This window comes from Rhinopithecus roxellana, chromosome 14 (assembly GCF_007565055.1).
Source record: "Rhinopithecus roxellana isolate Shanxi Qingling chromosome 14, ASM756505v1, whole genome shotgun sequence".
NCBI lineage: Eukaryota > Metazoa > Chordata > Mammalia > Primates > Cercopithecidae > Rhinopithecus > Rhinopithecus roxellana.
The window spans coordinates 95243035-95258345 of record NC_044562.1 but is presented as its reverse complement, the minus strand read 5'-3'; the positions used below and the strand labels follow the sequence as shown (position 1 = coordinate 95258345).

The 15311-nt window shown below is 40.9% G+C and overlaps 1 protein-coding gene across 6 annotated transcripts in view; it reads left to right on the top strand.

Moving 5' to 3' along the window:
• PLEKHM3 (pleckstrin homology domain containing M3) overlaps positions 1 to 15311 on the top strand; it is a 205510-nt gene that overhangs the window by 166736 nt on the left and 23463 nt on the right. For all 6 annotated transcript variants that reach the window (XM_030916440.1, XM_030916441.1, XM_030916442.1 and 3 more), the window contains one exon: positions 4605 to 4762. In XM_030916440.1, the coding sequence (XP_030772300.1) occupies positions 4605 to 4762 (158 nt within the window). The remainder of the gene's footprint in view (positions 1 to 4604; positions 4763 to 15311) is intronic.

The following is a 15311-nucleotide window of genomic DNA, read 5'->3' as shown; positions in this document are numbered from 1 at the left end:
AATGAAATGTGGTGAATGACAGGATATACGTATTTGATGAGAAAATTAGTCATTCACTATAAACTCCATAAGTTCCAGTTTGATTCTTCCTGAAATAATAAAAATAACCACTAGTACCATTGTTAATATTGTTTTAGGAGCCCTGGGTGGTGCAACAAGAAATGAAACATAAATAAGAGATATATAGTACTAGAAAAAACAAAAGAATCACCTAAAAGTAATTAGCATCAATGGAAATTCAGTAATTACTGTCATATAGTAACATGCACACAAATGTCAACATATTCTAATATACCAGCAATAGTTAATGAGAAAAATATACAAAAGTTTAACCTTAAACTAAATAATAAATGTGAGTACCTTGTACAAGGAAATAAATTTGTATTAAGCAATAATAAGTGAAGATTTAGTAAAATGCAGATATGTATCACTTTGTTTTAAAGGAAGACTGAATATTATACAGATACAAATCCCCAGAGCTTATTAAGGTCCCTATTTAAGAATAAATATATATTGCTGACAGTGTAAATTTGGTGAAATATTTCAAGAGCCTTCAAAATGTTCACACCCTTTCTCCAAGGAAATCTAAATAGAGAAAAAACTTTATGCACAAGATGCTCAAACTTCTCCTTTAGATCCTGGATGATAACTCTCATGTCTTCCTCAAGGTCTTTTCTTCCCAGTTTCATCAACCTTTACTCACCTGGTTTCCAGACTGTTCTCTGTCCTGGTTGTTTCCCCCTAAATGGACTATAGTTTGTTAGTGCCTCTCTTTAAATGCCTCATTAAGTTTGGTTGTTTAGAGAAGAGTAAAATGAGGAAAACCAAACTCAACTGAAGTGCTACCATCACAATTTAGAAATAACCCCATCACGCATTGAAAAGTGTTTACTGGTGGTTGGATATATGATTTGTTAGTGGCTATTTCTTAGAAAGTACATACCATGTGTTGGTATTAGGAGCATGCCTTACTGGGGTTTATTGGAGTTAATGGTTCCTCAGATAAAATAAATAAAAGAAGGTCTATCTATGGCTTCCTAAAGGTAATGGAGAGGAAAGTAAGTTGAAGAATGGTGGGAAATGTATGCTTGACTGAAAACAGCCAGGATAATTTCTACCCCCTTTACTAAGGAAAAAACTCTACTCTTACAAATTAATAAACCTGATTTTTCTGTTCATCTTCTGCAGTTTAATGAAAAATTATTATACATTGTTTTTTCAAGTGCAGAAACACAGCTATATACAAAGTGACAATTTGCTTGCACCAGGAGATACATATTAAGAAATAGAAAATGAGTTTGGATAGCTAATATATATATGTGTATATATATATTATACAACTTAGTATATAGTTGTGTTTTTGCTTCTCTGACTTATTGCCCTCCCTAGAGTTAACCAGCATTACATTTATTTATCTTTTTTCTTTTTTTTTTTTTTGAGATGGAGTGTCACTCTGTCGCCCAGGCTGGAGTGCAGTGGCGCGATCTCAGCTCACTGCAAGCTCCACCTCCCGGGTTCACGTCATTCTCCTGCCTCAGCCTCCCGAGTAGCTGAGACTACAGGCGCCCGCCACCACACCTGGCTAATTTTTTTGTATATTTAGTAGAGACGAGGTTTCACCATGTTAGCCAGGATGGTCTTGATCTTCTGACCTTGTGATCCGCCCGCCTTGGCCTCCCAAAGTGCTGGGATTACAGGCGTGAGCCACTGCGCCAGGCCCTATTTATCTTTTTTTCATAGAAAAGTTATTCTTTTATTTTAAGGAGGTAATACATTGCCCAATATGCCAAAGCGTAGGGAATTAGAGGAAGCAAATGGCCAGGTTTTTTTAAGAGCCTCATGCTAGCCAGGTACAGTGGCTCACGCCTGTCATCCCAGCAGTTTGGGAGGCTGAGGCAGGTGGATCACCTGAGGTCGGGAGTTCAAGACTAACCTGACCAACATGGTGAAACCCCATCTCTACTAAAAATACAAAAATTAGCCATGCATGGTGGCCAGCACCTGTAGTCCCAGCTACACAGGAGGCTTAGACAGGAGAATTGCTTGAACCTAGGAGGCGGAGGTTGCAGTGAGCTGAGATCGTGCCACTGCACTCCAGCCTGGGTGACAGAGCAAGACTGTGTCTCAAAAAAAAAAAAAAGGTTCATGCTGCATTTCTGAGCTCCTGTCTGCCCACAGCCCACGGCTGCTTACATGAAGTCAGGGTCAGTGGACAGATGACCCAACTCGACACCCATTAACTGAGAAAGGGCTCGATCAGCAGAGGCACTGCCAGGTCCCAGCACGCCAGGTGGCACCCAATAAGGCTAGTGCCTTATTGGCAGCCAGTGTGTCTAGCACTTGATTTTATTTCTGTGAACCTAGAGTGGGCAGGACGTGAATAAATCCTGAGTCATAAATTAAGGTGAAAGACTTAGTAGTGTTAATACTCTGGGTGAGAAAAGACAACACTGTCTTGGAGGAGAGTGGGCTTGGAGTCTGGTGGAAGAAAGATGGAAACCCCCAGAAGGGCCTCAGCCTGCAGGCACTGCCTTGAGGCCATCAGAGGGGTTTTCACGGTACATGATGGGGAAGGGCAAGGCAGGGTAGGCACTGGGGGGCTGCTTCATCTGGCACAGTTGAATTAGAGGTTCATTTTCCACTCATAATTGGTTTCCTAAGTCTAAGTCACCACACCTGGGGCTGAAGCAAGTCTTGCCTATGCACTAAGCATGGCCTTGGACCTCGAAGAAATGCATGACTCAGGTCACCAGTGTTGAAGGGGAGGCACTTTCAATTGAAGGAGATCTTTCTCCCCGTACCTCCAGCTCCTTTCCCTTGCAAATGACCAGGGGGGGAGGCAAGAGGGAAAGGCACCTCCTGGTGCAACCTCACCACAGTCTTCCAGAGAAATCATCTTCGTGGGACCTAAAGCCTAGCCTTGGCTTGGGGCAGACTTATTTCCACCCATGGGAGGGTACCCTGTCTGGCAATTGAATGGAACCATCATTATATTTATTTCTAAAACATGGATCATTCCATGATGTTTAAAAACCACTTCAGTTTTTATCTCTGGTATTATGTATAGCTATTATGTATAGCTTCATTTTTTGCAAAAGGCATGATTACATTTTTTGTAGTCTTTTGTTTTTATATTACCAGTCACTACTACCTACTCACCTAGACATTCTAATTTCTCTTTAGGTATGATTTATACTACATTTCCCTCAGATATTTTTTCTTTTTCTTTTTCTTTTCTTTTTTGAGATGGGAGTTTCACTCTTGTTGCCCAGACTGGAGTGCAATGGTATGACCTCGGCTCACTGCAACCTCCACCTCCCAGGTTCAAGTGGTTCTCCTGCATCAGCCTCCCGAGTAGCTGGGATTACAGACACCTGCCACCATGCCCAGCTAATTTTTTGTATTTTTAGTAGAGACGGGTTTTGCCATGTTGGTCAGGCTGGTCTCAAACTTCTAACCTCAGGCGATCCGCCTGCCTCGGCCTCCCAAAGTGCTGGGATTACAGGTGTGAGCCACAGCACCCGGCCTCCCTCAGATATTTTTATGAAAAATTATAATGTAACTATATTCATTTGAAAGAAACTATTTTCAGCTATTTCCAAATTAAATGTAATCTTCAATTGTTTTCTTATATCAAAACCAGCATGTATTTGTATCTGCATCAATTAGAAGTAAAGGCAGATTTTATCTAGCTGGCGTGTGAAATGCTGAAGTCTTTGAAACCCATGGGTATTAGTAAGTGAGAAATGATCAACAGAATGTGAGTTCCAAACTCAGGGATGTAGGCACGCCAACAGGCGAGGCCACTGTGGAAGGCAGGCAGATGCAAGACCCTGGGGCCTGGTGGGAACAGCTGCCAGGCAGAGAGCAGATGTCTCAGCAGAAACAGGCAGCCCCTCGCGTGGCCAGGTCCTCATCACGCTGAATCCAAGCCTAGTTGCACTAGATCATCTGATTTTTCCAAAAATCTGGGTTTTTATGTAAAATTTCCCAATTTTTAAATTACTTCATTTTAAAAACCACCACGAGTTAAAAGAAAAAAAACCAACAGGCTGAAAATGGCCATCAGGCTGCCAAATTGCAAGCTTTTTTTTTTACCATACTTACCAGCAGCAAAAGAAACCTATTTTCCCCCATTTACTGTATATTCTTGGGGAAGATGGCGAAAAAACTATCCCATTAATTCATCAGAGAAAAGGTAATATTGCATTTACAACATAAACTTACGCATTCATATTTACTCTGTATGTTTTCAGTGTACTTTAGGAAACCTGCCGCACTCCTTTTATACCACACCCTCACTGTGAAGTTGGTCTATCCAAGTAGGGTTCCCCATCTGTTGGGCCGCAATCTTCTACACCACACTGCAAAGCGAGAGGAATACAAAAGAAGTTTCAGCATCTTAATTTACAACCTCCAGTGGTTTAAACCAGAAAGTTCTTTTGGAGCAAAACTACTATGTCTTTTCTTCCTCAGAGTTGCTGAGAAATTATAATTAGAGGTTTTCCTGTTGTATAAAGGAAAGGAATTCCTTTCCTTTCCTGTGTGTACAAGACTTCTGTTCTCAATAAATGTGTTTCCCTGTCCCATTTCTCTTTCTGCAGGTAATAGAGGGAAAGCTGGCTCCATTCTTGGGCAAGGTCATTAAATTTGCCACCTCACACGTGTACAGCTGCAGTCTTTGTAGCCAGAAGGGGTTCATCTGCGAAATCTGTAACAATGGAGAGATCCTCTACCCTTTTGAGGATATTTCAACAAGCAGGTACAGAATATCTTATTTCATAAAAGAACACCCGAATGTGTAATATGCCGTTTTCTTTGGCCAAATCAGGCCAACTTTTAGTCAAGTACTATATCTCTGTCTCTCACCCTGGATCAGGTTTTCCTTGTCCTTGGAGAACATGTTTTACCCTTTGGTTTCCCGTATTTATTTCCACCCCTTAACCTCGCTACCTTTATCCAGAATGAGATGACAGAGCTGCAAAGAAACATCGCCGAACTCCGCCTTATTAGGTAACAGAGAGTCTTCAGGTTCAATTTTAGAATGAAGATTGGGGAGGAAGCATCTTAATAATTTTTTCAGGGCCAAGTGATAGACAATGGGAAACTGCAGTCTCAGAGGCCCAAACTGGACCGACCGCCAGGGGTAAAACTAGAGGACACTGGTGAGCAGCTGCTGCCCGGCCATGTGCTTTTCTCCACAGATGCATGCACTGCAGTGGAGCGATGAAAGTTTTAAGATCCAAAGGAGAGAAAAGTGGGAGTTTATGTGGGATGATTTTTCTAACCAAAGTAATATTTGGGCATCATCACATCCATGGATTGATGGATGATTCACAAAATGATACATATTACTTTTCTTTTCATCCCAAAAGCGCAATAGAAATCTACACGGTATGTGTGTGCACTGGCTTCTTTGGGCATGAATGTCATGGCTCATTTCCCACCCTGCAGGGCTCAATTATACTGTGGTTCAGAACAGAAGGTAAGGCATGTAGCCAGGGAGAGTTGAAGCATGTAGGGTAGAGCTAAGATATTGAGAGTTGACTCAGTCCTTTTGGCCTCTCCTAAAACCTAAAGACTGTTTGTAAACATGCAGGAATTTGGGTTGGCCCACACACAGAAAAACAGACAGGTAAACACATAGACATGCAGATACACAAACACACACACACACACACACACACACACACACACACACACAGAGGCAGAGTTCAGCCTCCAGTTTCCTGAGCAGGTACTTAGCTTATAGAGCTTATATAGCCTAGAGATTAGCTACCTCTTAAAGGAAGGAAACTCCTCACAGCCTTTTTAGGGCCAAGTGAGACACAGTGGGAAATTGCAGTCTCAGAGGAAGGCCCAAACTGGACGAACCACTAGGAGTAAAATTAGAAGACACTGGTGAACAGTAACTTAGCCCATAGCCTAGAGATTAGTTACCTCTAAAAAATGTACACCAGGCCAGGTGTGGTGGCTCACACCTGTAATCCCAGCACTTTGGGAGGCCGAGGCAGGAAGATCACTGAGGTCAGGAGTTCAACACCAGCCTGTCCAACATGGTGAAACCCCATCTCTACTGAAAATACAAAAATTAGCTGGGCATGGTGGCAGGCACCTGTAACCCCAGCTACTCAGGAGGCTGAGGCAGGAGAATCACTTGAACCCAGGAGGCGGAGGTTATAGTGAGTTTAGATTATGCTACAGCACTCTAGCCTGGGCAACACAGCAAGACTCTGTCTAAAGAAGAACACAAAATGCGGCTGGGCACAATAGCCCACGTCTGTGATCCCAGCACTTTGGGAGGCTGAGGCGGGCAGATCACAAGGTCAGGAGATTGAGACCATCCTGGCTAACATGATGAAACCCCGTCTCTACTAAAAATACAAAAAATTAGCCGGGCGTGGTGCGGATACCTGTAGTCCTAGCTACTCAGGAGGCTGAGTCAGGAGAATGGCGTGAACCTGGGAGGCAGAGCTTGCAGTGAACCAAGATCATGCCACTGCACTCCAGCCTGGGCGACAGAGCAAGACTCCGTCTCAAAAAAATTGCACACCACATAAAATTTGTACACAAATGTTCATAGCAGCAGCATTCGTAATAGCTAAAAAGTAGAAACAACTTAATTGTCTATCAACTGATGAATGGATAAACAAAATGTAGGATATCCAGACAATGGAAAAATTTTCAGCTATAAAAAGAAAAAAAGTACTGATACATGCTGCAACATGTATTAACACTGAAAACATGCTAACGGAAAGAAGCCAGACACAAACCACATATTACATGATTCTATTTATATAAAATGTCCAAAATAGGCAAATCCATAGAGACAGAGAATAGATTAGTGGTTGTCTAGGGCTTGGGGGAAGGAGGAAAAGGAGTTACTACTCATGGGTATACGTTTCTTTTTGGGGTGATGAAAATGTTCTGGAATTAGATTGTGGTAATGGTTGCATGGTCTTACGAGTACACCAAAAATTAGTGAATTGTATACTTTAAAGGGGTGAGTTTTATGTTACATGAATTATATTGCAATAAAATATGTTTAATGGCTGGGCATGGTGGCTCACACCTATAATCCCAGTGCTTTGGGAGGTGCAGGTGGGTGGATCACTAGAGGAAAAGAGTTTGAGACCAGCCTGACCAACATGGCAAAACCCCATCTCTACTAAAAATACAAAATTAGCTGGGCGTGGTGGCAAATTCCTGTAATCCCAGCTACTCAGGAGGCTGAGGCACAGGAATCACTTGAACCTGGAGGCTGAGGTTGTAGTGAGTGGAGATCATGTCACTGCACTCCAGGCTGGGTAACAGCAAAACTGCCTCAAAAAAAAAAAATCATGTTTAGTAAAGAATTTCTAAATGCCTAAATGCTTCTAACTGAGTATATAATACACTGGGCCACAAAACAAGTCTCAATTAATTTTGAGACTATACCAAGTGTGTTCTCTGGCACATGGAATTAAAGATTCACAGTAGAAAGAAATACGATTAGTTAGGCATGGTGGTGCGCACCTGTAATCCCAGGTACTCAGGAGGCTGAAGCAGCAGAATCGCTTAAACCCAGGAGGCAAAGGTTGCAGTGAGCCAAGATCACACCACTGCACTCCAGTCTGGGCAACAGAGTGAGACTTCATCTCAAAAAAATATATATATATACATACACACACACACACACACACACACATATATATGAATATATATGAAACCCCAAAACATTTGGAAATTAGTATATTTCTAAGCAACTCATGGGTCAAAGAAGGATGCACAAGGGAAATTTTAAAATATTTTGAAATAAATGAAAATGAAATATAAAACATATAAAAAACTGCTAAAGTAGCACTTAGAATGAAATTTGTAACTATAAATACCTGTATCAGAAAAGAAGAAAGCTCTGAAATCAATATCATAAAATTTCACCTTACAAAACTAGATCAAAAAAGAGCAAACTAAATCCAAAGCAAGCAGAAGTGAGGAAAGAAGAAAGACTAAGGCAGTTATCAATGAAATAGTGAACAGAAATCACAAGATCACAAGTTCATTCTCCGAGAGATCAACAAAGTTACCAACCTTTTAGCTACCCTGATCAAGAAATTAAGAGAAGATACAAATTGCCAAAATCAGGAATGAAAAGAGGTACAGAAATTAAAAGAATTATAAAAGAGTATTATAAACAACGTTATACTAACAAATTAAACCAATTTAGATGAAATGGACAAATGACTAGAAAGACAAATTACCAAAACTGACTCAACAAGAAGTAGAAATATGAATAGATCTAAAACAAGTAGAGAAATTGAATTAGTAATTTTGAAATCTTCCCACAGAGAGGCCAGATGGCTTCACCAGTGAATGCTACAGAATATTGAAAGGAATAATAACAAACTTTCACCCACTACTTTTATCTCCAGAATGAGATATCCAGAGTAAAATATTCAGAATGAGATACTAGAGTTGCAAAAAAAAAAAAAAAATTGCCTGACTCCACCATATTAGGTAGCAAAGAGTGTCCAGATTCATTTTTAGAATGAAGATTAGACAGAAAGAATCCCCAAGGATAAAGATGGGTCAGTTCTCCAAAAAGATGTAACAATCCGGCCGGGCGCGGTGGCTCAAGTCTGTAATTCCAGCACTTTGGGAGGCCGAGACGGGCGGATCACGAGGTCAGGAGATCGAGACCATCCTGGCTAACACAGTGAAACCCCGTCTCTACTAAAAAATACAAAAAACTAGCCGGGCGACCTGGCGGGCGCCTGTAGTCCCAGCTACTCGGGAGGCTGAGGCAGGAGAATGGCGTAAGCCCAGGAGGCGGAGCTTGCAGTGAGCTGAGATCTGGCCACTGCACTCCAGCCTGGGTGACAGAGCGAGACTCCGTTTCAAAAAAAAAAAAAAAAAAAAAAAAAAGATGTAACAATCCTTAATGTATGAATAGAGTCAAAATATGTAAGACAAAAACTGATGGAACTGAAAGGTGAGAGAGACAAGTTTACTGTTGTAGTTAGAGCCTTCAACACTTCTCTGTTCATAACTGACAGGTCCAACAGGCAGAAAATCAGTAAGCATATAGTTAAACTCAACAGCACTGTCAACTAACCTGATCTAATTGGCATCTCTAGAATACTTCATTGAACAACAAAATACACATTCTTCTCAAGGTCACATGGAACAGTTACCAAGAGAGACCACATTCTGGGCCATAAAAAAAAAACTGAACAAATTTAAAAGAGTAGAAATTATGCAAAGTATGCTCTCAAACCATAATGAAATTAAACTAGAAATCAGTAACAAAGATACCTGGAAAATCCCAAAATATTTGGACATTAAACAAAATACCTCGAAATAACACAAGTTGATAATGTATATCCACACAAAAGCATGCATATGAATATTTATAGCATATGCTTTATTCATAATCACTGAAAACTGAAAGCAGCCAAGATGTCCTTCGGTACCTGAACACATAAACTGTGGCATATCCATACAATGGAATATTATTCAGCAACAAAAGAAATGAGCTGTCAGGCCACAAAGAGACATGGAGGAAACCTAAACATATATACAAGTGAGCAAAGCCATTCTGAGAAGGCTACATACTGTACTATGTGATTCCAACTATATGACATTTTGGAAAAGACAAAAACTATACAGACAGTAAAAAGATCAGTGGTTACAGGGATTTGGGGGCTGGGGAGGGATGACTAGGTGAAACACAGGAGATTTGTAGGACAGTGAAACTATTCTGTATGATGCTTCAGTGGTGTATACATGACATTATACATTTGTCAGAACCTGTGGTTTCATACATCACAGAGTGAGCCTTAACTGAAATGGCGGACTTCAGTTAATAATGATATATCAATATTGGTTCACTAATTTTGTAACAAATGTATCATAGGATTGCAAAATGTTGTTAATAAAGACAACACAACAGGAGGTGGTGGGGTGGAATATGGGAACTCTGCCCAATTTTTCTGTAAATCTAAAACTATTCCAAAAATTAGTCTATTATTAATAAAAATTTAAAAATTGTTCAATTGAACAGTTGACTCTAAGATCAAAGATGAACAATTTTTAATAAACCTTATTGGAACAATTTTAGGCTCATGGAGAAATCACAGAAATAGTACAGAGTTCCCATATACCACACACTCAGTTTCCCCTATTAATATTTTATGTTAGTATAGTACATTTGTTACAATTAACGAACCAATATTGATAGATTATTAGTAGCTAAAGTTCATAGTTTTTTCAGATTTCCTTAGTTTTCACCTACTATCCTTCTTCTGTTCCAGGATACCACATTATATTTAGTTGTCACACCTCCCTAGGCTCCTCTTGGCTGTGACAGTTTCTCAGACCTTGTTTTTGATGACCTTGACAGTTTTGAGGAGTACTGGTCAGTATTTTCTAGAATATCTCTGTTGGATATGCCTGATGTTTTTCTTACATGTAGAGTCGGTTTTATGGGCTTGGGGAGGAAGGCCATAGAGGTAGTGCCATTTTCATCACATCATATCAAGGGAGCATACGATCAACATGACTTATCACTGTAGTGTTTGTGTCTGGGTGCTCCACATGAAGTTCCTCTTCCTCCCCCTCTTTCCATGCTGTTCCCTTTGGAAGGAAGTCACTATGTGTAGCCCACACTTAAGGAGTGGGGAGTTATGTTCCACCCCTTTGGGAGCCAAGTATGGATAAAGTTATTTAGAATCCTTCCACACGGGAGATGTCTCTTCCTCACTTATTTTTTTCAGTTGTTTGTTTATATCAGTATGGACTTGTGCATAGTTCATTTATACTTTGGGTTACAGTCCAGTTCTATATTTTATTGTTCAGACTGTCCCAGCTTTGGCCATTCAAGCTCTCAATAGACTCCTTTGTTCCCTTGACATACCCCACTCATTATGGGATTTTTGCTGGGGGGAGCAAAAATGGGATTTTGTTTTTGATTTGGTTTGGTTTTCAGCATTTCCTTACTTTCTGGCACTACCAGATGCACCAGGCTCATCTTACTTATTTCCTGCCCTAATCCTAGGAACAGACATGTGTCCAAGGAGCCTTGGTTTCTTTTGTTAAAGAATGACATTAGAAACTGAGATCTAGGCACTGGGTTTTGCACACATGTTTAAAGCCCTCAGTTCCTGGACTTGTGCCTTGACTGGGACACAGGTGCTGCCCTCTGACTGTACATCAGAATCTTTTTTGAGACTTGGCTTTTAAAACTCCAGAATCTGTATCTTGAGGGATTCTGTATGATTATGAATCACCCTAGAAAAAAGAATCACTCCTCTAAGGTAGCTGTGGTCATAGTTAAGATGCTAGATTCTCACCAAAATAACCACATTATCATAGCTGTAGGGACCTTTACTCAGTAGTAAAAACTATGGAGAATCCTCCCTCTTCTTGATCAGATGCAGTTCTCTAAGCTTGTACAAATGTCTGAGTTAGAAGGAACATTGGCCAGCTTTCCTGGAATTCCAGGTTAACACTTTTCAGAAAGCTGTTGAGCTTTCTCTTGGTGTTGTTCACTTTCCAGTTAAACATCAAGAGTGGTTTATACAACCCTGTGACAAGGCAAAAAGAAACACTAATAAAAAATTTATTAAAAGAAAATTTTAGTCAGAAATACTGAGTTGCTGATTCAAAACATGTCTATAAAAATGTTTTAAATAAATGTGATAAATAAAAATAGATTTGAACAGTGAAGTAAATTTTAAAATCTCATTGTAACTGAAATCTTTATGGATTAAGTAATATGATGTGTGGGATTTGCTTCAGGAGTATCTGATGATGGGGTAGGGGGATGATACAGATGAAAGAAATTTCAATGTATTGGCGGGGTGCGGTGGCTCACGCCTGTAATCCCAGCACTTTGGGAGGCCGAGGCGGGCAGATCACGAGGTCAGGAGATTGAGACCATCCTGGCTAACACGGTGAAACCCCGTCTCTACTAAAAATACAAAAAATTAGCAGGGTGCGGTGGCGGGAGTCCTGTAGTCCCAGCTACTCGGGAGGTTGAGGCAGGAGAATGGCGTGAACCCAGGAGGCAGAGCTTGCAGTGAGCTGAGATCGCGCCACTGCACTCCAGCCTGGGCGACAGAGCAAGACTCCGTCTCAAAAAAAAAAAAAGAAATTTCAATGAATTAATAATTGTGGCAGCTAGGTGATAGGTACACAGGGATTTGTTATATACTATTCTCTCTACTTTTGCATATGTTTGAAATTTTCCATAAAAAAAAAGTTTTAAAATCTGTATGTAAAAATTTTAGAAATAAGGTATTTAGTGAATTTGTTACCACATACCCTTGACTATCCTGCTAAATTTGGCATTTTTGTGTCCTCAGAAATATACTTAATATCCTTTCAGGTCTGAATATCACTTGAATAGCATAATTACAGTTCAGTTAAAAAAAAAAAAATTCGGGGTCGGGCACGGTGGCTCATGCCTGTAAATCCCAGCACTTTGGGAGGCCTAGGTTGGATCACTTGAGGTCAGAAGTTCGAGACCAACCTAGCCAACATGGTGAAACCCTGTCTCTAATAAAAATACAGAATTTAGCTGGGCGTGGTAGCGCACACCTGTAATCCCAGCTACTCGGAAGGCTGAGGCATGAGAGTCACTCAAACTCAGCAGGCGGAGGCTGCAGTGAGCCAAGATCATGCCACTGCACTCCAGCCTGGGCAACAGAGTAAGACTCTGTCCAAAAAAAAAAAAATTTCACAAGCATGATAACGGTTTGTACTTGTTTGTTGGTTTGTTTTTGTTTGTTTGTTTTTTGAGACAGAGTCTTGCTCTGTCACCAGGGCTGGAGTGCGGTGGCATGATCTCAGATCACTGCAACCTCCACCTCCCAGGTTCAAGTGGTTCTCCTGTCTCAACCTCCCAAGTAGCTGGGATTACAGGCACCCGCCACCACACCTGGCTAATTTTTGTATTTTTAGTAGAGACAGAGTTTCACCATGTTGGCCAGGCTAGTCTCAAACTCCTGACCTCAGGTGATCTGCCCACCTCAGCCTTCCCAAAGTGCTGGGATTGTAGTTGTGAGCCACCACACCCGGCCCTGTACTTTTAATAAATGATTTTTTTTTTTTTTTTTTTTTTTTTTTTTTTTTTTTTGAGACGAAGTATCACTCCTGTTGCCCAGACTGGAGTACAATGGCGTGATCTCGGCTCACTGCAACCTCCGCCTCCTGGGTTCAAGCGATTCTCCTGCCTCAGCCTCCCAAGTAGCTGGGATTACAGGCATGTGCCACCACACTTGGCTAATTTTGTATTTTTAGTAGAGACGAGGTTTCACCATGTTGGTCAGGCTGGTCTCGAACTGCTGACCTCTGGTGATCCACCCACCTCGGCCTACCAAAGTGCTGGGATTACAAATGTGAGCCTGACCCTAATAAATAATTTATTGAGCATATCATGTATGTGCATTGGACTAGGTTCTGGAGACACAGTGAACACAGCATGCTACTTGCTCACAAAGAGTTGAGTTTAGTAGGTACAGACAGGCCAGTAGGCAGTTCTATGAAAGTGTGGGAGGAGCACAGTCGAGGGGTGGACCTGAAGCTCCCAGAAGGGCTCCATCATCCACAGAAGTGATGTGCATGTTGAGTGAGAAAGACGTTCCACAGTTTCTAAAAGTATTAGGGAGCTCTGTGTTTTTGGGGTTTGGGTTTTTGTTTTGTTTTGTTTTTTCTTTTTTCTTTTTAAATTTTAGATTCGGAGACCCATATACAGATTTATTACAAGGATATGTGGCATGATGCCGAGGTTTGGGTTTTCATTGATCCCGTCACCTATATAGTGAACATAGAACCCAACAGGAAGTTTTTCAGCCTTTCCCTGTCTCCCTCCCCTCTTTTGAGTCCCCAGTGTCTATTGTTCCCTCTGTCTATGTTGAACTCTGAGTCATTGATTTATGTTCTTCAGTACTAGAATATACTCAGTTTTAATGTGTTCATTTGATTATGACTATATAGCAAACATTCGTCAACTCCTTCAGGCTTTTCCTTATTAAATTAATTATTATACAGGAGGAAGTTTCATGACTATGTAATTTGAAAATATACCCCTAGTATTTTAGGACCCCACCTCTGGCAGTTATAGTGAAGGTGCTGGGATTGTAAGGGAATGGCACTAACATTTATTAGTACTAGTGCCAGCAACTTATATATCTTATCTAATTTTTCTGCCAGTCCTCTGAGGAAATAGTGTTACTTTCATTTTAATAATGAAGAAACCTAGGTTCAGAGAAGTCAATTAACTTGGCCCTAGAGATAAGGCCAAAACTTGAATCCAAATACATCTGACTCCAAAATCCATGTTTTTTCCATTATATCTCACTGCTCCTTCTGTACCTGTAGTCTTCAAAACATTTTGCCATATACCCCCTCAAATCAATTTAAAAAAAGTATGTACCTCTGTCATTAAAGAAGTCTTCTCCAAAACTGCTATTTTGAAATGTCATTTTATTTACTGCCTTGGGAATCTTTACACTCGGAGCAGTAAGCCATGATTAGATTGGTTTGGGGGAAAGATATGCCTTCCTTCTGTAAAATGTCCAACGTACTGTTGTGGAGACAACAGCAGAGCTTCCACCTCCTGTGCATCCCTTGGCAGGTCAGGTTCGGCAAGGGGTGCCTATGAAGCTGAGGATCTGCCTAAACTAGACTTCCATAGGCAAATCCCTGTTTGTTGCACCAAAGCAAACTCCCCTCCATTCAGAAGATAATGCTGACAGTTTTACCTTGAGATATCCTTTCTTCTCAAACACACTTTTTTTTTTTGAGATGGTTTCACTCTTCTTGCCCAGGCTGGGGTGCAATGGCGCGACCTCAGCTAACTGCAACCTCTGCCTCCTGGGTTCAAGCGATTCTCCTGACTCAGCCTCCGGTGTATCTGGGATTACATGCACCCACCAGCACACCCCACTAATTTTTCTGTATTTTTAGTAGAGACTGGGTTTCATCATGTTGACCAGGCTGGTCTCAAACTCCTAACCTCAGGTGATCCACCTGCCTCGGCCTCCCAAAGTGCTGGGATTATAGACATGAGCCACTGCACCCAGCCTCAAACACAAATTAAATACATACTTCTCTTTAACCTAAATAGAAAAACCCTAAAACCCAGATTGCAAGATTTTTAAATACAATAAGAATATCCTGAATCATAAAACTGCTTTACTAAAGCCTTATCAAGCATTTATCCTCCTAGAGGACTACAAGGAAAGCATAGCCTTGGGAGAGATAAACATTTTGATAAAACAATGATAAAATTCCATGTCCTAAAAAAACAGAAATGACGAAACATGCCC